Below are 24,980 nucleotides of genomic sequence, written 5' to 3' on the forward strand. Positions count from 1 at the left end.
CGTTCGTGGTTTCCATTTTATCTCTCTTGTTCTCATGTTCAGAGCATAATAGAGCCGTGACCATTTTTTTTTAGACTTGATTTGTTTGGCATACGTATACTTCACGGCTTCCGGTCGTGGTCTGCATGAAGGGTTTTGTTCCAAATAGCTCGCTTGGATAGTCGAGATTCAGAACACGAACATCATAGGACACACAGGGCCCTCCATCCATCAGCATGGGAGGCCATCATGATGTCAGCAGAGGAGGACGATTACAGGCCATAGTTTTTTTTTTTGACAGAATACAACATTATGTTTTGTCGTCCGTTTACAAATTGTCTTGTATCACCAGCCCACCAATGAAACCGCGAATAATAGCCAACATAAAAACAAAAAAATAAAAAAATAAAAACAAAAACACAATAAGCTAGGTTAAAAGTAAACCCTGTAGAGAACTCAGGTGAGCTCGACGAACAGAAACGAAGAAGACGGCGTTGAGAGCGAACCGTTTTACGATCGTTCAACATCAAAGCAAACGAGGTCGTAAATCAGGCCGTTGATTGCATCAGTTTGCGCAGGTTTCCGTCAGTAACCAAAGTTTTGCTAACGCACGGCACCCGTGCACGTCGTGAAGCATCACGTCGTTCCACAGACATCGGGTAGGACGTGACATTCTAATGGTCGTGGGGGTGTTTCTCTTCCCCACCCCTGTTGTTTCCTAACATTTATTACTCTTTTTGCACACTGTTCTTCGGCGGTTGGACGCGTGAAGCCATATGATGAAGTGTCGCGAAAGTTTGTACAATAGTTGACGAGTTTGCGTCAGACGCGATAACTCGCTCCTGAAGTGAAATGAGTAAACCACACACACCGCTTGAACGCAGTTGTACCAGTCAGAAATAGCGCGGGTAAATGATTAGTACTGAAGAACTGGTGGTTGGTTTCACTGCCATTTTCTTCAAGAAGAGCGAACTTTTTTCTTTTTCTTTTTTTTCTTTTTTCTTTTTTCTTTTTTTTGCTAAGCGTGATTTTCACACCCAGAGGCCCTCGTGAGGCGTTGGTTTTGTAGTCAACCAGCTGGACCTTGTAGTTTTACTACGTGCCAGTGCTGTCGTTCACATCTGTTTTACACGTTGGCTCCACAGAGTTGCGACAGAGCTGCGTTGGACACATTCTGGTGAAACCTCAGAATCTCCACGGGTTTTACAGAAATGTTGTAAGCTATACACACACACACACACACTGGCAAACTGACACATACCGCATAACGTGTTCTTTCAAAAAAAAAAAAAAAAAATATATATATATATATATATATATATATATATATATATATATATATATTTTTTTTTTATATATTGTTTTATTTTGATTTTTTTTTAATATTTTTTTATTTATTCTTTCATGTATGAGGGCAACATTGACAAACAAACATGGAGATTTGTTATTAACATCTTTTATGTGTAGGGACATTTATTGTTAAAAAAGACACATATACGAAGAATGAAAACATTTCAGCAGTCTTGAGAGGTTTCCATGTGAAGCCCTTTAAATAATGCTTTCACTTACGCAAGTCACCCAGACAAACTGCATTAAAGTGAGTCTAATTTCACTTCTGAACTACAGTGGAGAGAACAATTCAACGATTCAATCATAAGATTGTCGCTCTTTCGGACGTGGTTTATAGCTTTGAAACACAATTTAAATTCCTTCACAGAAGCCACCCTTTGAGTTCCATGGAGTTTCTTCACTTTCCGTCAGTCCCTCCCCTGAGTGCCTCCCTTCCCCAAAATGCCCCCACACAGTTTGCCTTCCTCTCTCTGCCTCCTCCATCACAGGGAGTCCACCAGCCAATCCCGAAGTAGAGGATGCCGTTATCCCGCCCCCACGTCAGCTCACGCCCACTGTGCAGTGAGCTGGTGGGCAGGGCTCTCTGTCTGTCTCTCTCTCTCCACCTCTCCTGCAGCTAACCTAGCTGCTTCCTGGCTTTGCTCACATGCTCAGACAGAGAGGAGCAGGACAGACTTAAGCCACACACATCAAGCCGCTCTTGTCTATTTTAAACCGCAAACGGTCTGGATTCAGGACGTCCCCGGTATCAGTTACGGCATGTGACAAGCTGTGTGACCAGAGCAGAAGAACCAAAGCGTAGTTTGACTTCCTGGTTTTTTGGGTTTTTTTTTTTTTTTTGTTGCTGTGGATTCTTTTTGTCTTCTCTGTTTGACTGTAGGTAAAGGAGCGTTGGACTTGAGGTGGCAGGCTGTGTACGTGTTTGAGTGGGTCTATGTGAAAGCGTGTCAGAGGAAAAGGAAGCAGGATGATTGCGGCTCAGCTACTAGCCTATTTCTTCACTGAACTCAAAGATGACCAGGTCAAAAAGGTGAGTCTCGTCTGCCTCCATCTTTGTAACTCCATCACTGTTTGCGTCTGACAGCCGGTGTTCATAGAGGTCACTTGGGTTTAGTCCCACCATCAACGCCAGAACTTTGCCAAACTATAGCATAAAGGAGAGGAGGAGGATCTGCGTTACGCGCCATGTCTCTCTTTCTGTAAGTGAATGAAACCGAGCGTGCTGTAGTGTCGTGTTCGTCCCGGCACGGCAACATTTTTGTTTCTGTGCTTTCCCGCATGGCCAAGTGAGACGTGACGAGCGGCACGCAGTTTGTCGTAAGGAGGCGTGACACACGTGGGCGCAATTATTTCTGATGCAAGTTTTCTGTGAAGTCAATAGGAAGAGATGAGTAGACGGGCAGGAACAGGAAGCTAAATTGGTTGGTGGTTTTTCATCAGAGGTGTTTGGGGACATCGTTTTATGACCTCATAAAAAAATAAAAACCACACTGTCAATTTCCCTCACTGTGGCTCGTCACAGGACAACACAAAAAGCCTTGAGGCTTTTACGCTGTGAGCACTAATTGCCGACTATCATCATCATCATCATCGTCTGAAAAGTGGTTGTTCGACGGCGTGTTCTCCTTGTCTTACCTGCGTGACTTGCTAAGTATAGGAGAACATTTCATAAAGATGGTAAAAACTTGTTGCAGCTGTGGTGTACTCTTTTTTTTTTTTTAAATCCTAAGCGCAAATAGGGAGGCGGCTGTTTAAAGAGGGATCTGGTGTCACTAGGTGAGCTCTGTGAATGTGTGTCATTCATAGCCTTCCAGCCCCAGAGCCTTCAGCCCTGCTGAACCAGTCTTTGGAGCTGTGTGTGTGTGTGTGTGTGTGTGTGTGTGTGTGTGTGTGTGTGTGTGTGTGTGTGTGTGTGTGTGTGTGTGTGTGTGTGTGTGTGTGTGTGTGTGTGTGTGTGTGTGTGTGTTGTTAATTAATTAACTCATAGCACACACATTTACAAACTTCTCAACTCTTTTTGCCCTTTGATACTGGCAGTTTACCGGCTTGCCTTTCTTCATCATGATTGGCACATGGTGCAAGTTCCCTCCAAGGTCGCTCTCTGATGATGTCACCCATTAAATCTTCAAAAAAAAGAAGAGAGTGGCTGGCCTGCCTCAATCTTCGGCTCCCGACGCCCTCACAGACGAGTTCATGTTGAGCAATCGCTCAATGCTCGCACTATTCAGGGCACGTCAAACCCCCTTTTATTTCCGGCTCATCCCGCCGTGCCGCAAGCAAATCAAAGACTGGGAAGGTGAAAAAGGTGTGTTGGTCAGCAGCCAGCAGTGAGTTCCATGTGGCACTCCCTCTCTACCTGCTCGGTTCCTCTGCCTGCCTCCCTTAAAATAGGCCAGCTTTGAGCCATGTGACCAAAGGTGACAGGAGGGAAGGGCTTACGCACACACACACACACACACACACAAACTCACACACTCACACACAGACAAAGGGTACCAGGTGTGCATGGTTGCCATAGAGGAGGGTTTGCCCCCTTCAGTAGTGCAAACACACACGGTGTCGGGGGTCCTCAGGTGAAAGTGCGGAGCTCCTGACGCAGACAAAACACCTGCGGAACCTGCAGCCAGCAGCGTGAGGGCATCTCCCCTTCGCTCCGTCCGCTGCGGTGTCCTTGCCTGCACTTTGTGTCTCACTGCAGTGTGTCAGCAGGCAGCCGAAGCGCCACTTTTTCCCTGTGTGACTGTGCAAGATGTGCCGGTGAAGGAGAGGGCGGCGTAGAGGACAGTATTTTTCCGCATGGTGACTGTGTGTGTGTGTGTGTGTGTGTGTGTGTGTGTGTGTGTGTGTGTGTGTGTGTGTGTGTGTGTGTGTGTGTGTGTGTGTGTGTGTGTGTGTGTGTGTGTGTGTGTGCGCGTATGTGTGTGTAGCACAATTTATGCGTACCCTCACACCCCCCCCCACAGAGCGGAGTCGGATTTCAGTGTTTCCTCGAATACCTCACGGTGACGAGGCCAGTGGGCCGCCGCTGATAGGAGGAAGTGGACGGAGGCGAAGATAAGGGCACAGGAAGGGGGAGGAGGGAGGCTGAGTGGAAGGGAGCCCTCCTCGTGACCTCCTGCAGGCGCTGTCACGGGAGCCGTGTGTCGGAAACGTGTTGGGGGGTAAACACGAGTCTCGCAAGGGTGTGAGTACAGTCCACAGAGGAGCGGCGCCTCCGGGGCAGAAATAACGAGCAGACGCCTCCCTCTTTGATCAACAGAGCAACATTAAAATATTGCGAAGCTAAAGATGAATTTCAACAGCGACTGTGGACGGTCGCTTTGGTCTGCAGCGCGCTGACAGCCAGCGGCTGATGAGCGATCAGACGGTGGTGTTGCGAGACGACTCCGTGCCTTGATGTCGCTCTCTCGCTGGCTGCTGAGTCAGAGCGCAGCGCCGATGACGCTGATGGTGCTGCTTCCCTGCGTCCTTAGCTGACCTCCACGCTGAGCTCTACGTGGTGTTACGGAGCAAAACGTGACCCAGTGCGTCGTGGGCTCAATTTTGCAAATTCAGCAGAGAAGGCATTTAGCGCTGACGTCCTCGTTCGCCATTTCATGTTGCTCTTGCGCTTCACGCTTCTGAGGTGATCTAATGCAGTGTTTCTCAATTAGTGGGTCGTGCAGCTGTTTTGATTGGGTTGCGGCTTTGCCCCCCCCGCCCCACGGCCACCTTTTTAAAGGGATTTTAAAATATATGTATGTATACAGAGCAAATATTGGGCATTTATTTTGCAGGACACACAATTCAATTCAATCATTTCAATCATTTATTTCATAGACATGACAGGAAGTGGGCTAGCGCTTTTATTTTTGTGGGATAAATTGGTGTTGCAACTTTATGATGAGGAAAACATTGGCGGGTCCTGAGACTCCACCAGTTGGGAACCGCTGATCTAATGCGAAGCCTTTGGTTTATGACCCTTAACTGCAAAAAGGCTTCCAGCAGCTTCCCCGTATCCTCCTTAAGCCACGTTAAATGCCACCCTGGAGTGTAAACAACGCGCAGTGTTGCACCAACTCAAGTGACTCGTTTTAGACTTTTCTCACGCCGATTATCAGGGTTCACCTCACAGGTTGGTCACTCCCTCCCTCTGACGCTCTTGTTTCGGGGCCGTCACGGTGCAAGGAGCGTGAGGCGGCGGACCGGGGCGCTGCCGCTGTGCTGCTGTCGGCGACCAGCAGCGCCGAGCTGCAGACGACTGTATCGATCCCCAATGGAATCACAGCTCGCCAACATGTCACATTACCGGCATGCATCCATTCACCCCTCTGCGACCACCCCCCCCTCCTCTCAGTTGGCTAACGGCCGTTCAGAAGTTTACAAACAAAAAAACCCACAAGATTGAGTTGGATAGGATGTGAGCGGATGTATTGGGCAGCCCAGTTGTTCCACTCTGATTCTCTACTCCACTGTGGTCCGTCAGCTGACCTAATTAGTCAGACGCACCCACACCCTCTCTCCCAACTAAACTTGCCACAACTAAGCCCTGAAGCAGTAGCCCTGCTCGATAAGGAAATCTCTGACGAGGAGATTATACAAGCAATTCAGGAATCTCCAAATAACAAAACTCCCGGCCCTGACGGGTTCACTGTAGAATTTTTACAAATGTTTCTACAAGGAATTAGCCCCACTTCTACTGCGTATGTTTCAACATGCGGCATCAAAGGGCAGATTACCCCAAACACTCCACAGAGCAAACATCTCACTCATTCTAAAGAAAGACAGGGACGAATTAGAAGCTGCATCCTACAGGCCAGTGTCACTGATTCCAAATGAAACAAAATGGATTAGCAGAATTCTGGCGAACTGCTTAAAAACCCACATACATACGATAATTCATACCGACCAAACAGGATTTATTCCTAACAGACATTTATTTCAATCCAAGGCATCTATTCAATATACTCTAGACACACCACACCCAAGAGCTACCATCTCTGCTACTATTGGCAATATTTGGAAGAATCGCAGAGGTTTTATGAAGCGGGCAAAGCACACCACAGCGTCACATTTTCACAAATTATTATTAGCAGTTGCATCTTTATTGTGTTCAGTTGTGAAAGGCAGGCGGTTGTTCATGAGCACTCTGAAACCTCTGAAACACACACACTAGTTTGGCAGGGACGGTTGGAATGTGCTGTGTGTGTGTGTGTGTGTGTGTGTGTGTGTGTGTGTGTGTGTGTGTGTGTGTGTGTGTGTGTGTGTGTGTGTGTGTGTGCACTTTATACCCAGTGTATCAAGGCTGGTCGGTCCAAACTGACAGTTTGAGGTTTAACATTCTCTATATTCTTTACCGTGCTGCCACTTGTCCACTGCTGTGTGCTCCTGTACGACGGACACGTGTTAATGAGCTTTCCCCCCAGGAGAGGAAGCAGACTCCACATTTGTGTGTGGAATGTCCCACTAATACACTAGTGAAGTGCTCAGTTGTACTGCGTGTGAGGTTCCTTGGATTGATGAACAATTCTTTTCTTGATTCGATAAATGTCAGTTCCTCGTAACGGCGTGTTAAAAGTAGACAGCGGGAAGTCCTTCGGGTTTTGTTTTCTCAGACATTAAACTCTCGAGTCTCAGACTTGCCCTCGTCTTGAGTTTCAATATCTCCTCTCTTGCAGGGAAAGTCGTGCTATTTCAGGTAGAATTGAACATTTTTTCAAAACATGATCTGATCCTGAAACTCTGCAGTGTTGAATTTAGTAGCATCTCAGGAAGCCACTGGATTAGTGCAGGTTTGTTTAAACCAGATTAGTTTAGTCCTGGTTTTATTTGAGCCTTGATTGTCAAACTGGCCCTTCATGTCCTCACTAATGTTTGCAGACAATAAAGCCTGTCCTGTGAGTACACACACACACACACACACACACACACACACACACACACACACACTGACACGCCCACACCCACGCCCTAACTAGCATTGTTTTGTTGTGCACTATATAGGTAGCCAGAGCATTCATTGCATTGTTTGTGTGAAAGCTATGAGAGTGTGGTTGTATTATCTGGGCTGGTGCTGTGTCTTCAGCACCAGCACTGTTTATCATTGACTGTATATCCTGGTGTTCATTGACATGATAGTCAGTGCTGCTATCTGGCAGTTCAGAGTTAATCCCAGAAATATGCTCTGTAACTCATAATAAGGATTAAAGACTACACATAATGTACTGGTAGCAGTGTGTAAAAAGAGAAAAACACTGCATTGGTACTGTATCGTTTTGTATTTTACAACTTTTTTGGATTAACTTGCCAAATTGTCAGCGTGATTTATGTCTCTCACACGCCCCGCATTCATTTGAACAGAGTCTCGGGGAAACGTGCCTTCAATGAGTCAACGATTGTGTCTATGGGCGGTGCGCCACTTGACGTTAACCCATCCGACCATGTGACGCAAACCTGGATTTCACCAGCGCTGTTTGACATCCTGTTCCCAGAACGCCTCGGCCTTTTGTGAGCTGCATCAGCAACAGCTGACACAATCCCCGCCCTGCCCTCACATAATGCTAATAACAGCATTAAGGCACGCCTCGCTGTACCTTATCTGTGTCACATGGCCAGCTTCATTTTTCTATTATATTACCTTGATAAGTGTGTGTCGCCATGACCGGACGCCATGGGGTTATGAGGTGGGGAGTCATCAGTTATTTTAGGTGGAGTGCTGTGTGTTGTTGAGTGATGTTGTTAATACTCGTGTTGAGTTGCTAATTGCGGTTAGATGTGGTTAGTTGTGGTTAGTTGTGGTTGCAAACAAGCCAGAAATCCTGGCCCTCCTTCTGGGTCTAGATGCCAGCACTTGCAGCCAATCAAACTGGAATCACGTTGGTGCACTTACCAAAGTTTTCCCCTCTGGACTAAATTCTTGGGATGACGGTGGATATGATGGGATTTCCATGTTCCCACTTATCATTACGTCAAATCCAGTAACTAATTTAATTTAATCGATTAAATTCTTAATCGACAATTAGTTGATAATCGATTAGTTGTTAACATCCCTAATAAGAACACCTGTGTGTTTTACTTTCAGATTGATAAGTACCTGTACTCCATGAGGTTCTCTGATGAGACGCTGCTGGACATCACTAAGCAGTTTCGGAGGGAGCTGACCAAGGGACTGAACCGGGACACGAATGCCACATCAGCCCTGAAGATGCTGCCAACGTTTGTACACTCAATTCCCGACGGCTCAGGTTAGCACCTAATAAGCTTCCTATGACCATATATTTGCCCTTGCATTTATGTCTCATCCGTGCTGTGCTCTCATAGCAGAACATATTAAACCCGGATGTCTCACCTGATTCAGCCAAAATAATGCTTGTCTCCCAACTCACTGCCACTGGAGAATTAATAACAGAATCTGCTTGTTAAATCTAACACCTCATTCTGTCTGTCAGTCATTGCGAAAGCAGTTACAGTAATTTATGCAAATGTAGGCAAACACATTTAATATTTGGTTTCTCTGCAACATATTTAATATTTTGGTTTTAGTACAAAACCTTGCAGCGCATAATCTCATTAATATAAATTTATGCCACACAGCAAAAGCAGATAATGTCTCTGATATTTTAACATTAACATTTAACATTCACTCAGAGTCATCACACCCGGTGTGTGTGTGTGTGTGTGTGTATGAAAGAAATGGACCAGAAGACAGGATAGTAGAAGTACTAGACGGAAGTAGTCACCTTCAAACTTGCTGTCTGCTCTTACGCCACATTCTTAACACACTCTCAGGGACATGTTGTCAGTCTTTGCAACTGAGACACAGTGCAGTGTAATCTGTTTATTCCTCGTTCATTATGGCTGCAAGGAAATGATGTGCAAATAGCAAAAGGACACTGGATGGTTTATGTCCCGTTATCTAAGGCCAGAACACGGGCCCAGTTGTAATGTGAGTCACAGTGCATATGATAAGCAAGTGACGCTGCAACCCAACAGCACTGCCAGCTAACATTATATACCCAAAGACACCACTGTGAACTGAATATCAACCCAGTAATTATGGGTCTTAATCGGTCTTGATCACAAGCGTGACAGGTGACGTCTGTAGTGACGCAGCACACAGTCTCCTGATAGTGCCCACACATCTCAGACAAGCACTGCGCTTTCATCAAGGTTGTAGTGTGAAGGTTCACGCATCGATTTTTCTTCACGTCAACAAACTGTTGTGTGTTCGTGGTGACTCGACATAAAGTGCTGCTTACGATCCAGGATATGGTAATTCATCTCAAAATGATTTTTACTGCGGTTCTGAGTGGATGACGACAAAGAAGTCTGCGCATCGCCGAACAAGCTGCAGTATAATTTGATTCACTTGTAAATAATCAAGTCTAATAAGCCCATGACCAGATGATGGGGTCCCAGCCGTGCGTCTGGTTGGGTTGTAAATCAATAACATTGGAAGAAAGGTTTCCTACAGATGGGATTTAACCTAATATAAGGGCACAGACACAGAGAAAAGCAACATGTATTCATGTATAATACATAGATTTAGTTTTAGAGCATTACTTGATTGTGTTGCTGTTTTTATACTTTCAGGTCTTGAGAGCGGCTGCTTTTATTTTCCTGTATTTTTAGTGTAGAGGTGAGGGATAACAGAAGATTAAAGCTGGCCCAGCCTCCTGTGCTGCCGTGCACTGGACATGATAAACATGTGTTTGCTAACAGATGGAAAGTGATCTGTTGAACTGAGTGTAGTTGATTCTAGTAAATTTATATTAATTTAAAAATAAATCTAAAATTAACCAATTTTTTTGACCCATCCACAGAAAAGGGAGACTTCATTGCCCTGGACCTGGGGGGAAGTAACTTCAGGATCCTCCACGTGCGAGTGAGCCACGAGAAGAAGCAGACGGTGCAGATGGAGAGTCAAGTGTACGACACTCCGGAGGACATCATCCACGGCAGCGGCACCAGAGTAGGCTGATACTTTGGCTGACACGTGTTCCGGCAGAACGTCTCGGTGCCAACCTGAGACACCCAGGCATCATCACAACATCTCTCTCACTGTCTCTCCCTGTCTCTCTCCCTCCTGCTCCAGCTGTTCGACCATGTGGCAGAGTGCCTCGGCGACTTCATGGAGAAACACAACATCAAAGACAAGAAGCTCCCTGTTGGATTCACCTTCTCCTTCCCCTGCCAGCAGACAAAGTTAGATGAGGTAAAACCAGAGAAAAGTCCTGCACACCACTCAAACAGTCTTTCCAGCTAACCTAACATCAAAGACCCTAAATGGTATTTGCCAAACTAATAGCTTTATAAAAAGAACATTCTTTCTTCTATTGTTTATGGCTGGGATGTTTTCACTATGACTTGTAACAGTGATCTGGCTTGGGCTGTCTGCAGGGATACCTGATAACGTGGACAAAGCGCTTTAAGGCCAATGGAGTGGAAGGAATGGATGTCGTCAAGCAGCTCAACAAAGCGATAAAGAAAAGAGGAGTAAGTTTTCAACAGGGGGCGGTGTTGGGGTGGACAAATTGATGAGTAACGACCTGTAGATAAAGGTCCGGTCCATCAATTTACATCCCTTCCTACCCTGTGTTTCCCGGGGCTGCTGCTTGCATCCCAGCTGGCTTAGTCGCAACCTCATCGCGAGGCCATCTCAGAGAGACGAACTGGTTGTTTGAGTCAGAGTTCGCCAATTAGCCCAATTTGAACGCCTTTGGACTTTGACAGGAAGTTGGAGTACCTGGACAGAAGCCTTGCAGACACAGGGAGAACATGGAAACTACACACTTATAGTCAAAGCCATGATCATCTTGCTGTGAGGTGACAGTGCCTGGGCACTGCGCCACTGCACCGCGCAGATACAGATGCAACTAACAAAATTCTTTGGGGTTTAGCTGCATTCATTGAGCCTTTTCAGCCTTAACTATCTCAGGCCCTGTTTTCACGTGGTCACTTGTAACTGTTTTGGGTGATTGGATCACGAGAACGGACCTCGCAGCATCTGTTCGCACTTAGCCATTAACATGCGTCTCGAGCGTGCCAATTGTGATTGCATCCCCCCCCCCCCCCTCCCCCACTCCCCCGCCGAACCTATGCAAATGCAACATGCGTCATTTCCGTTTTTAACGACTGGGGGCAGTAAAGCGCAAAACCACGGCGAGTTTTACATGACAGCGAATAAGAAGCAACTTCCTGTTTGCGGACTATATCCAGTCACTTGTCTTAATTCTACTGCAGCTCGTATGGATCCGAACGAGGAGTAACGCATGAAATGACCAAGTGCAAACAGGGCCTCAGTCATTTGTCTGTTTGGTGTAGCAGTCTGCCTCTTATCTCTGCGCATGTGATCTTATCAGTGGACTGTGAAGGAGCAATGAGCTTCTCACTTGCAAAGCAGGCAAAAGGTGTTGTCATCCAGGTATTTGTTTATGCGCACGTGTCACGTGCGTATTTGTCATTGTGGGCATGGTGGTGAGAGAAGTGTGGCCGGGTGCACCTGCCTGCCTGTCGGCTAAAGTGACCCAAGGCGTAAAGGGCGAGGCCGTGCGAACCAAACTCCAAGAAGTTGTGGCGAGTGAGAGAATAACTAGAAATAATTCAATCCGGGTCTACTGGAGAGTCTTTATCAAAGAGCATCATCAGAGCCTGATAAGGCGCAGGTGCGAAGACCAGCAGGCGCCAGAGGGAAGGAGAGCTTGTCCCGACAGGAACATAACACACACACACACACACACACACACACACACACACACACACACACACACACCCTCTCACAGCAAACCAGGAACTAGCCGTCACCCAGAGGACGGTAAATCGTAGACCAAACAAAACATTTCAGCGCATGCGCTCTCGTGTGTTTCAGGACTATGACGCAGACATCATGGCCGTGGTGAACGACACTGTCGGAACCATGATGACCTGTGGCTTTGATGACCAGCGCTGTGAAGTCGGCATCATCATTGGTACGGCTGCAGTCTTTAGGAGATGTTTGTTTGGCACCATTTCAAGAAATATGAAAAGAAATATATACATATATACAATATGTGTGTTTGTGTGAGTACATACAATCGTGTATATATATATATATATATATATATATATATATATATATATATATATATATATATATATATGTATATATACATATATATATATATATATATATATATATATATATATATATATATATATATATATATATATATATATATATATTCATATATATATATATATATATATACCTGTATACCTCAATACATAAATATGTATGTGTGTGTGTGTGTGTGTATGAAAACAAAGTGTAAAATGAAAAAATAGGAAATGAAGCAGTGAGTTCTCTGTTTGCAGGCACAGGCACCAACGCCTGCTACATGGAGGAGTTGCGCAACATTGATCTGGTGGAGGGGGACGAGGGCCGGATGTGTGTGAACACCGAGTGGGGGGCCTTCGGAGACGATGGCAGGCTGGAGGACATCAGGACCGAGTTTGACCGAGAGATCGACCGCGGCTCCATCAACCCCGGCCAGCAGCTGTGAGCACATCGATCAAACAGTCACTCCTCCTCGCAAAAGATGCATCCAGATCCTTCACGAGTGGTTGACTTGAACCACCTTCACTGTGATGGTGTAGATCAGCCCCTGTAGTGTTGTCGCTTAGGTTGAAAAAGCTGTTTTTGAACTTTCTGATTCTCTCAGATTCTTCACGTTTCTTCATGATCCTTCATGTTTTGTCTTACACTTGAACCACATTTGGCTTACTCTCTGCTCTCTCGGGGGCAGGTTTGAGAAGATGGTCAGTGGCATGTACATGGGCGAGCTGGTCCGTCTCATCCTGGTGAAGATGGCCAGGGAGGGCATGCTGTTTGAGGGAAGGATCACCCCCGAGCTGCTCACCAAGGGCAAGATAGAGACCAAACACATCTCCGCCATCGAGAAGTGAGTCTTTCATTTCTTTGCGTTTCTTTGCATCCGGTGCAAAAGGCGTCAATGATGGGACTTCCTGCTGTCACTGCCCCCCCCCAACCCCCCCGTGTAGGAGCAAGGAGGGGCTGCTGAGGTGCAAGGAGATTCTAATCAAACTAGGAGTGGAGCCTTCCACTGAGGACTGCATCGCCGTGCAGCATGTGTGTGTTGCTGAACAAAGAGGTGAATGCAGAGGTCAGAGGAGGTCGACGCTCAACTGACCCTTCACCAATTGGTGCCCCCTGCAGGTCTGCACTGTTGTCTCCTTCCGCTCGGCCAACCTGATCGCCGCCGCTCTGGCCGGCATCCTGCTGAGGCTGAAGGAAAACAAAGGCGTGGCCCGTCTGCGCACCACCGTGGGCATCGACGGATCTCTGTACAAGATGCACCCGCAGTGAGTCAGCAGACACAACGACTTTACAAAGGGCTCATTTCATTTTATTTTTATTAAAATTTTTTTTGCCTCTTTCGAGGGATGCACTGATACCAGTATAGGGTATCGATACCGACGATAACCAATACCAGTATCGGTAGTGACGATAACCCATTACCAGTGTAGGGTATCAGTACCAATACCAGATACCCGATACCAGTGTAGGGTATTGGTACTGATACCACATACCAGTAAAGGGTATTGGTACCGACGATGCCCAATAACGGTATCGGGTATTGGTATTGACAATACCCGATATTAGTGCTGGGGTTGTGTACTCTACTTGTAAAGTATGTGCCGATACCACGACACCGATACCAGTTGTATAAGCATGCATATCACATTTTTGCTCACTTTGTGTTTGTACTGCAGTGAAACTTCTAACAGTCGGCCACATTCAGAAAAACATGCTGAGGAATGTTGTTCAAAAAACAAAAATCAAAAGTAATTCTATAATTTGTAATGACCTTTTTAAGTACTCGGTATCGGTATTAGTGAGTACCACAATGCACAAAGTACTTGTACTCCACTCGCTCTGTGAAAAAGTGGTATCGGTGCATGCCTTCTTTTTTAGAATGTCAATGCGCCCTCGTACATTTTTTTCCACGGCTGACTGACTGAAACCTTCTCCCACGCCTCCTCCAGATACGCCCGGCGACTCCACAAGACCGTGCGCCGCCTTGTGCCCGACACGGACGTGCGATTCCTGCTGTCGGAGAGTGGCAGCGGGAAAGGCGCGGCCATGGTGACGGCGGTGGCCGCCCGCCTGGCCGAGCATTCGCGGGAAATCGCCCAAACGCTGTCCGAATTCCGCCTCACGACCGATCAGCTGCTCGAGGTGAGGGCAAGGAGTCGCTGCTCACTGCCACCGTGAATCTTGCACAGTGTGGTTTAGCCCCTTGTTAAATGAATTGAGTCCCATATGTTTTGTTTTTTTATCTCCTTCAGGTCAAATCCCGGATGAGGACGGAAATCCTGAACGGCCTTTCGAAAAGCACGCACGACGCCGCCACGGTAAAAATGTGGCCGAGCTTTGTGCAGAGCATCCCCGATGGCACAGGTGAGAAATACAAAGGGCTGAAAGCCTCCACGCGCCATCCACACTGGTTGCACTCAGTTGTGCACAAACCAAAGTCTCTCATGTGAAAGTTTCCTTTTTTTTTCTATCCAGAGAACGGCGACTTCCTGGCTTTGGATTTGGGAGGAACCAACTTCAGAGTTCTGCTGGTCAAGATTCGCTCCGGCAAGAAGAGATCAGTGGAGATGCACAACAAGATCTATGCCATTCCTCTGGAGGTGATGCAGGGCACCGGAGAGGAGGTGAGTGCGGAGGAGCTCGTACAAGGTTTAAAACATCTTGAGTTGGCAGTTTTTAAGTGACACCTCACCAGTTTCACCAGTTTTTAAGTAACTGTGCCTGTTGGTGGTCGTCTAATCTGTTGACGCTCACTCTCTCTTCCAGCTGTTTGACCACATTGTGCAGTGTATCAGCGACTTCCTGGACTACATGGGCATGAAGAACACTCGTCTTCCTCTGGGCTTCACTTTCTCCTTCCCTTGCCGACAGACCAGCCTGGATGCTGTGAGTGGGGAACTCTTCCTTCCTTCAATTCTGTGCCCTGAGCCTCAACGTTGTCTCTTCTTTCTTGTAGCAGTTTTCTTTTTCCAAGAAGAGCACATCATTTAGTCCGTAAAATAATGCCCTCCTATGGGAAGTGTTTATATTTTGTTTATTTGTGTGTGTGTTTGTGTGCGTGCGTGCGCTGCAGGGCATCTTGGTCACTTGGACCAAAGGCTTCAAGGCCACAGACTGCGAGGGTGAAGATGTAGTTGGACTGCTGAGGGACGCCATAAAGAGGAGAGAGGTGAGGCACGAGGAGGAGGAGGAGGAGGAGAGTCGGCAGGACTCAAACTGCTGCTGTGTGCCAAGCTGAGGTCTGTTTGCACGACAGGAGTTTGACCTGGACGTGGTGGCCGTCGTGAACGATACGGTGGGAACCATGATGACCTGTGCCTACGAGGAACCGACCTGTGAAATTGGCCTCATCGCTGGTGAGTCTTAGCGACTCCACGTAAAGTGACAGTTTATGGTTCCCCAATCGCTAAGCCTCCAGTGTGTCTCTTCACAGGCACTGGTAGTAACGCCTGTTATATGGAGGAGATGAGGAACGTGGAGATGGTAGAAGGAGACGAGGGACGGATGTGCATCAACATGGAGTGGGGGGCTTTTGGCGACAACGGATGCCTTGACGACATTAGGACGGAGTACGACCGCGCCGTGGACGACTTCTCCCTCAACCCGGGCAAACAGAGGTTCAAATCCTGCTCACGCCAAATTCTGTCCTCGCTCTAAAAGAAGGAGATACGGAAAATGCCTTCATCTTCCTGGACGTGTGCCTTTGGAAACATACATTTAATGTGTCCAGATTCAGCTGGATGTCTTTTTAAGTGCGTTTGTTGCGCTTGCGTGTGTCTTGCAGATACGAGAAAATGTGCAGTGGCATGTACCTCGGAGAAATTGTGCGCAATATCCTCATAGATATGACCAAGAGAGGCTTCCTGTTCAGAGGGCAAATCTCTGAGACACTCAAGACAAGAGGCATCTTCGAAACTAAGTTCCTCTCGCAGATAGAAAGGTAATTTAAAATGGTTCATGAAAACACTGAATGTGCGTCTTGTGTCTTATCAGATGGTAAAGGTTACTCGGGGGCAGTCAGCTGCACTCCGCATTGGCACAAACTGTGTTGTTGCCCTTTAAAACGGTGCACAATGTTCTGTTGCCGCAGTCATTTCTCCTCTGCAGACAACTCAGTCCCTCTGTCCTTGTCCCCTCTGCAGTGACAGGTTGGCTTTGCTGCAGGTGAGATCCATCCTGCAGCATCTGGGCCTGGACAGCACATGTGACGACAGTATCATTGTAAAACAGGTGACTTGGAATTCTTGTTTTTAGTAATTCTTCTTTTGTCAGTGTTCACAGTTTGTTTTGTGTGCAGCTAACAATCAAGTGGGTATCTTTAAGGTCTCAACGTTTTAGCTCTTTTTTTTGTGTGGCTGTGTAGCAGTTAAGTTTCTTTGTATTGCGTAGCACAGCTAGTGTCACAATGCAAGGTGATTGTGATATTTTAGCTAACGTGATAGAACAAAAGATGCGTGGGTTTATCTTCAATGTAGGTGCAGTGGCGTTTTGTCGCGCCACGAACCTGTTCAGTGTTGCAACGGGATTTCTTTGTTGCCCAGGTGTGTGGAGTCGTGTCACATCGTGCTGCTCAGCTGTGCGGAGCAGGAATGGCGGCCGTGGTGGATAAGATTCGAGAGAACCGAGGCCTGGACCACTTGGACATCACCGTAGGAGTGGACGGGACACTTTACAAACTACATCCGCAGTGAGTTGAGCTCATCAGGAAATGACTGCACAAAACTTTGTTTTGACACTCCATTAAATTGACTAGACTCAACTCAAATACTGGCTGAAATAGTTGTGCACTCATAGTCATACCTACATCCAAGTCAAATGCCCTTCCCGGCTCATTGTCACCTCTTTGTTTGCGCAAACCAGACTTTAACCTGAATGCATTATTTAATGTCAAGTCATTTGTAGATACATAACAAAAATACTGAGGAGGGTGAAATGTTTCTTTAAAAGTGACTTCAATCAATTCATGAAACAGCTAAATTTAAAATGACTGCAAGTAGTTGTCACATGTGCAGCACGCTAGGTCGTGCTCAGGTCAGCACTTCCTATATTCTCGTTCCCTTCTGTGGCAAGAGTCAAAAACAGAGAAGAATGTGCTTATTGTTAAATTGTGTCTGGCATTTTACTTATGTCAGATTTAGTTCCTGTTATAGACAAATTGCTACGCAATATGAGCTAGCATCATGCTATGCCACCTACTACCACTAAAGCCAGTCCAGTCAGACTCCTGCCGTCACACTGAGGCTATAATTTTATTTATTTATTTATTTATTTTAGAAATATGTATATACATTATGTCTTTTGTGTCTAGTTTCTCCAAGATCATGCAGCAGACGGTGAACGAACTGGCTCCTCAGTGCTCCGTCAACTTCCTGCTGTCAGAGGACGGCAGCGGGAAGGGGGCGGCGCTTATCACGGCTGTGGGCTGCCGGCTCAGAGAGGAACTGAACAATAAATAAAACCAAAAGAATCCCGTTGCCTCCTCGGCTCGCCACCTCTCTACCTTTCCCCCCACTTCCCTCACTATGTCTCTGTCTCCCGGATCAAACCAAGTCCAGTGAACAATGCTAGCTGCTGTAGCGTTTGTTTGTTTGTTTGTTTGTTTGTTTGTTTTGTTGTTGTTTTTTGGAGGGGGAGAACGAGTGAGATGAGATTTCTTTTAAGCAGCAAAGTCTTGCGACGTGTAATAGTTAAATGATTTATTTCACTATTGTAATGAAACTCTCTTAGTTTGCAGTCTGGTTTTTAACTATTTTTTTTTTCCTAGCATCAAACGTGCACAACTTCAACTCCTCCACGCACGCTTTGGTATCTTGACATCTGCGGTTATTGTCGCCACCTACAGGACGCTGAATATAACTGCTATCTGTTACAGCATACTGAGTGCAACCGTTCGTTCTCAAACAAGCGTGATGTTTCATTGTATTGCAACGACATTCATGATGAAGGAACGGATGGACGAAAGGAATCACCATTCCAGACCAAAGTCACTCCAAAGGTTTTACTGCAGGATAAAGTCTGCAGAGTGAGGCATACAAGTCATATTTAAATCTATGATGAGATGAAAGGGAATTTTTTTTTTCTTCTGATTTAATTTTATAAAGGTCTCTCAAAGATGGAGAATAGGATGCTCTACGTGCATTCTTGCTATTTATTTTATTTTTGTATCGAGAGACGGTGATAAATGTTACTGGCCCACTAAAATCCTTTACGCTTCCCCTTTGAGGGACCTCGACCATGCAATGACGCAAGAAAAGCCAAATGCTAGCTGAATGGGCAGATTCAATCTGAGTCATGACGATATTTTAATGTATTTTATTGTGAAAGAGCCTCTACTGGCGCTAATGGCACTAATCAAAGCCGTTGATAAGATGTCAATGTCTTAAGAGGTGACGGTCATCCTCCAACATCACTGACGCACCACTTCACAACTGTGGCGCTTACATGGATGTCAGTGGAACAGCAATGTCTGTATAAAGATATTTTAACATTTCTGAAATTCGATCCTCATGCGAGGTTGTGTTTTTCTTTTTAGTGAACTACTGTGAGATTTGACGAGTTGCACAGTTCATTATTTATGTTCTAATTGAAATGTTATCAGTGACATTTTGGTTACTGCTTCCTTCCTTCCCTCCGCCCACAAATAATGCAGGCTCTCAGAGAGGAAGATGTAGCACAAACCTGAGTCGGAATCTGGAAGCGTTGTGGTCCTGAACTTCTGGCTCCACTTTACGGTGACATTGTTTTTTTTCTCAACAAATCTGTACAACACTGTCACTTCTCACATCATTAAATAAAGTCAACCATGTGTCCACTTCAAATTGTTGTTCTCTGTACAGTTCAGGTTCGTTAATAGTTTGTTGAGAACAAACTTGAGCGCAAACCTCTCAGTACACAGGAGCCTGAGGGCACGGGTTGGGATCTGGACCCGCATCGCATCAGTGAAACTGTTTCATCTTGAATCCCACTTGAATGGTTCGGTGTTTAATTCTTAAACAACTAGATTGGTTCATTCATCCACTTCCACTGAAACCACATTGATGAATCCACTGTAAAATATGGGCAAAAATATACAGACACTCCAACAACTTACTTTATTGAAACATCCAAAAAAAAAAATGTAAGCAGTAATACATGATTTTCCTCTACTCAAGAAATTCAACACTTAACTTTTTTTTTACGGTATCTGTATGAATGCAGCAATCCCTGTATTCACATTTGAACTTCTTCAGCACAATTTACACCAACACAATCAAGTTAAACCTGGGTTTCCTTCAGCAGCACCTTTGAGTTCTGTTGCACATAGAACACGACCAACCTGACAAAAACAACGCTGAAGCAGCATACGGCACGAGTGCAGCGTGACCAAGATAAATGTACTGTTAACAGAATGCCAAAATGTGACAGAACTTTGGCAGACTTTCCATCTGCAAAGTCTCATAATTGTGTTCATTTAAATCAGCTAACTCAGATGGACACTGGTGATGAGGGCCTTTACCCTGTGTTCCCTTTGGCTTATCCACAACCACATTCTGCATTTGAACTTGTGCAACAACATTCGCACATCAATGTTCACTTATGTATTTGCCACTGGACGACCCGCCAAACTTGTCTGCGTCTGCATTTGGGTTCAAACAGAGCTTAATATGGCATCAAAACTGAGATGAGGTCAAGACATTCAAGCTGCATGGAAAAGTCAGTTGTGGCACTTCCACCGATAAACATAAATTGTAGCCATCAAATTTGGTCTCTCTCTCTTTTTTTTTTTTTAGACTAAATCGCATCACTGATAAGATCACTGTGAGCATTGTTCATCGTCCGTTAGGCTGAATAAAACAATAGTAACTACAGCAGACTTTAGGCTCAACTAAAAACCGACTGAAAACTTCTCACAATCACGAGTTCACAGCTTAACTCCAATATCATGCTGCTGATGACAACCACTGGCGATCAAGGCCTTGGAAATCCTCTCGATAGGAATTTCTCCCAATTGTCTTGCTCATCGAAATTCCATAACCTCATCAACACTTTGGCATTTGCAGCGAAATGTCAGCCACTTATAATAGTCCCACTGACGTCCGGGAAAAGGCCTGTTGGCCCATCTGTGGTTTCCTTTGGCGATCACTGGTGATATTTTCTCTTGCCTTCTCCTTCTCCTGTCTTGTGAGCTCTTATGCAGCAGCAGATGAACCCCGTCTCCTTCCAGCCCCTTGGGTGGGAGTCAGTGCGAGTTGTGCATCAGCTTGGCAGCCGAGGACGCGGCACAGTCCGGCCTCTTCGCCGCGCAGGCGTCCCTCTCCCGCTTCAGCGCGGAGCCGATAGCCGCCTTGACATCGCCGCTGATTGCCCTGCCGCTGTTCTGAGCGTGCGCACTGTCCCCGCGGTGGCTGCGCGTCATGGTGACCCTGAAGGTGTGCGTGTGCTGCAGTTCCATCTTGTCCTCCTCCGACATCCTGATGAAGGGGCACCAGGAGAAGGCGTGGCGGAAACCGGCGCGGAACCTGCAGGGTGTGGAGGATGTTTTTTTGTTTGGTTTGTTTTTTTCTGACAGGTGTTCAGATGACGAAGCATCCGAGGAAGTGGAGTTGTCTCTTACCTTTGGTTTAGACAGCAGTAAATGATGGGGTTGTACATGGTGGAGCTCATGGCCAGCCAGAAGATAGCCAAATACACCTGTGGAGACAAAGAAATGTGACGTCCAATGCAAAAAACAAACAAACAACAACAACAAAAAGACATCATAAAACAAAGACAATAGCCCTGATGGGCTTCTGCTCACCTGTTGAATATAATTTTGTTTATAAATGTCTCTGTTGAACGACCCCAGGATGAAGTAGATGTGGTAGGGCAGCCAGCACAGTGCAAAGGTCACCACCACAATGACCATCATCTTCACCACCTTTGGCACAAAATACAATTTAACTTCAAGCAATAACAGCTTAAGCTAGTGATTTATATACAGGCTTTTTTTTTTTTATTATTATTATTTTTAAATCAGATTTCAAATGGCGAAATATTTGAAAAGCCAAGCCTTTTAAACCTTTCTCTTGGCCGTTATCTGGTTGTGGTAGTGCTCCGTCGCCTCTCCAGGAATGTGGCCGCCCCACAGGGTTCGACCAACCAGACTGTAGGTCACAAGCATCACCAGCAGGGGGAGCGCGTAGATCAGCAGAATGACTGCATACTGATAACTGCAAGGTAATTCCATAAACACAGTGGTCATACTTCAGTCGTAAAATAAATTCTTAGGATTAATTCAAAAGCGAATCATATTGTTGATTGACTGTTAGAATATGAAGCTACATTTTCCCACTGATTTGTATACAACACACGAAGAACAATGGGACATTTTTATTTATTTTTTTGACTGGGGATTAAAACTAAATTATTGGTCCAGCTGGTTTCTCATACAAGCTGCCCTGGTAAATAAATGGTAGCCTGTTTCACTTTAATCTCGCTGTTTATCTTTATCTAATCTTGTGCTCTCACCTCAGTTGATGGGTTCCTCCGTAATCGTCGGGCCAGTCCACCATGCACACGGTCCTGGGGTAATAAAATCTGGTCACGCTGTAGTAGCACTGGGGAAAGGCCAGTGAGATTGCCACGCTCCAAATGAGGGCAATCACCACCTTTGTAGAGGTGGAGGAGAGGCGAGGCTTCAGGGGGTGGATGATGGCCATGTACCTGAGAGAAGTATTTAGAAATAGTCACTGCCAAAGAAAGATATGGAACAGGTCTGTGTTCCATAAGTGTCCATGCCAGGCACACAATGTTTAAAAGCCACACTATTCTGATTGTATTCCTATATATGTTGTAGTAAAACCGTTTCAATGCAGACCATTTTTCTTCCCTTAAAATTCCCTTAGAAGGCATCTTAGAAGATGTATTATCATATGAATGGAGAATCTCAATATGAATATACAGTCCAAGCAGAAAAGTAGTTTATGAAGTGTTTAAAATTGAAATATTATAGGATACAAATGACTGCACATTGACAATGTAATAGTGGGTACTTGCCAGAGATATAGTGATAGCAATTTCTAATAATGTCCATTATAGCTATACCAATGAATTCATAGTTCCATCATGACGTAACTCACAATTGGCGCCACTCAAGCCAAATGACTGAATTGTGGATATAAATGATTCATGTAATTTATCGTGAAGTTCCACAATTGTATTTTAAAGGCCATCCTTCACTGTAATCCAAGGGTAATGAGCACATTATCCAGCATATATCGAAAGAGAGGGAGAGACAGACAGACAGACAGACAAAGAGAGAGACAGACAGACAGACAGACAGACAGAGAGACAGACAGACAGAGAGACAGAGAGAGAGATAAAGGGAAAAACTGACAAAGTGCAAGGCAACATGCACTACATAAAAAGTACAATACACGTAGTGCACATTGTTTTGATGTTATTTCTCTCTGTGCTTCAATAGAGACACATGATCTCAAATACTGGAAACTGTGGATGAATGGTTGAGTATTTTTTTTTACTCATATATTCCACTGGGACCACATTATCTATCCATCACTTACCTACGTCTGTGTCATGACACACAGACAATGACCAATCATCTATGAAAGTGATGAAGAGCTCAAATGAATACTAGTTTATGGAGTCCATTTAATATCTTACGTGATTTAACACAACACATCTGCAATAAATAATTCATTTTACAATGCATCCGCTCATTTGATATTAACATTGTCATGCTGCAGCGGTGAGCAGTTCTGTGACCTGGACTCACAACTGTTGATTTTCATCTCATGTAAATAGGACATGTGTTTAGACAGAGAGAAAAAGAAGTTTCAATCATTTGTTGCTCATTCCAGGAACAGACTGACCATTTATGCCCCAGCGAGCATTAGTGACATCTGCAGCTCTCCCTCTTATTCACCCCTGTCTCCTTCATGCTTCCTAGTTTCTGCCTGGCTGAACAACATTAACGGCGGCTGCTCGTGTGAAGTAATGCAAATGAATAAATGGTCATTTCACAAAGAGAGCAGAGAAAATAAGTTCCAAATGCAATCAAGCAAAACACTAGAAAACATTCCACTCAAGTCCTCTGTATAGTCACTGAAATACTCCATTTATCTGATAACGGGCAGTTGTTTAAGTTTAGCCAACGTCTTTACAAGCTTTTTCACATTGCTGCTCGTCTCGTGCGTAATTGGAGCATTTTAAGAGCGGGGTTTTACTGCACAATTCTGTTTTCTGACTGCTGAACAGACTGTTTCACTAAGTGATTGTCCATCCCTTTCTTACTGTTTGCATAATGCAGGTCCTAAATGGTGGGCTGCAAGAAGGAGAGGACGACCCAGTCATCCCATCAGTGCCTAATTGCTGGGAAAAAAAACACTTTAATGGATGCCGACTTGTAAATTGAAGTGGCAGTCAAGGAGGAGAGCGTCGGCTTCTGTGGAAGTCATTTAATGCTCCTAATTAGACTTTGTGCAGCATGTGGAGGGGCTTTTCTCACCTGTCCACCGCGATGGCAGCCATTGAGTAGATTGACGAGAACATGGCTGTGATGGGGAAGAAGTTCTGAAAGCGGCAGTAGCCCAGGCCAAAGTACCAGTCGTTGTGAAGCGCGTAAACAAAGTTGAAGAGAGTGTTGAACGACGCCATGGAAACGTCAGAGAAGGCCAGGTTGACGATGAAGTAATTAGTCACAGTCCTCATGCGTCTGTGAGCCAGAATGATCCAGATGACTGTGATGTTCCCTGTGATGGACACCAGGATGATGAGGGTGTAAGCTATCGCCCACAGAGCCACCTGAAGGAGGAGGAGACGAGAGGAGCTTAGGTTGTCATTATGAACAAAAGATGGGATGCTGATTTTAACCCAAGAATGGGGGGAAAAAAAACATTATTTTATAAGTGATATATAAGCAAACTGCTCCTTTTGCTGAAACCATTTTCAAATTTCCTTTACTGTGGAAAGTTATTAGTAAGAACTTCTAGTCTCGACCTCAGGTCGTCTGTACCTGCCAGTCTGGCTGCTGGAACAGGTTCCCTGTCGTCTCGTTGCCGTCCTCCAGCCAGTCGTCGGTCACTGATAACGGGAACGGAGTGGCCTCCGTCTCTGGCTCAATGTGTTGAACAAGACCCACGTCGTCCATATTTATTTTTATTTTTTAATCTGTGTTCACCTGCTGAGAGAAACTTTACAGCCGATGTGTGTCAGAGAAGCCTCTGATCACACAACAGCAGCACTGAGTTGTGACATAATAAGAAGAATAATAAGAATAATAAGAATAAGAATAAGAATAAGAATAAGAATAAGAATAAGAATAAGAATAAAAATAATTTGCTTTCTTATGGAAAATGTAAATCCAATCTTTTCTGTTCTTTAACTGAAAAATCGAATTTATCCCAAATTCCACCCTCTTTTCACAGGAATGTAAATTATTTGGAACCAGCTGTCATTGCCAGCACTTTAATGAGTTTTGAGCATTGAGCCTAAAAAAAAAAAAGGAGAGGAGACAATGCCCTGAGACTCCTTCCAAATGCACGCATCGGTCGGTCAATAAGCAGTGCGCGCGTTTTGCACACCGAGAACCATCAAAGAC

At 45.3% G+C, this 24,980-nt stretch overlaps 2 protein-coding genes across 2 annotated transcripts; one reads left to right on the forward strand and one right to left on the reverse strand.

Moving 5' to 3' along the window:
* Positions 1-1,920: 1,920 nt before the first annotated feature.
* On the forward strand, positions 1,921-19,221 carry LOC142886846 (hexokinase-1-like). Its single transcript, XM_076024085.1, has 21 exons — positions 1,921-2,359; positions 8,390-8,552; positions 10,131-10,279; positions 10,403-10,522; positions 10,708-10,803; positions 12,176-12,275; positions 12,661-12,844; positions 13,092-13,247; positions 13,348-13,435; positions 13,523-13,668; positions 14,353-14,545; positions 14,656-14,767; positions 14,879-15,027; positions 15,170-15,289; positions 15,477-15,572; positions 15,660-15,759; positions 15,837-16,020; positions 16,188-16,343; positions 16,546-16,633; positions 16,945-17,090; positions 17,712-19,221. Exons 1-21 carry the CDS (start codon positions 2,297-2,299, stop codon positions 17,857-17,859), a joined length of 2,757 nt encoding a protein of 918 aa, XP_075880200.1. The 5' UTR covers positions 1,921-2,296; the 3' UTR covers positions 17,860-19,221.
* An 806-nt stretch (positions 19,222-20,027) lies between these two features.
* On the reverse strand, positions 20,028-24,661 carry tacr2 (tachykinin receptor 2). Its single transcript, XM_076024107.1, has 7 exons — positions 24,396-24,661; positions 23,889-24,184; positions 21,890-22,084; positions 21,441-21,591; positions 21,180-21,299; positions 20,997-21,073; positions 20,028-20,901 (listed from the first exon to the last, which is right to left on the reverse strand). Exons 1-7 carry the CDS (start codon positions 24,528-24,530, stop codon positions 20,622-20,624), a joined length of 1,254 nt encoding a protein of 417 aa, XP_075880222.1. The 5' UTR covers positions 24,531-24,661; the 3' UTR covers positions 20,028-20,621.
* Between the last annotated feature and the right edge of the window lie 319 nt (positions 24,662-24,980).

The sequence above is a fragment of the Nelusetta ayraudi genome, unplaced genomic scaffold (genome assembly GCF_046127955.1).
Source record: "Nelusetta ayraudi isolate G7.1 ecotype Tasmania unplaced genomic scaffold, CSIRO-AGI_Nayr_v1 ptg000002l, whole genome shotgun sequence".
Classification (NCBI taxonomy): Eukaryota; Metazoa; Chordata; class Actinopteri; order Tetraodontiformes; family Monacanthidae; genus Nelusetta; species Nelusetta ayraudi.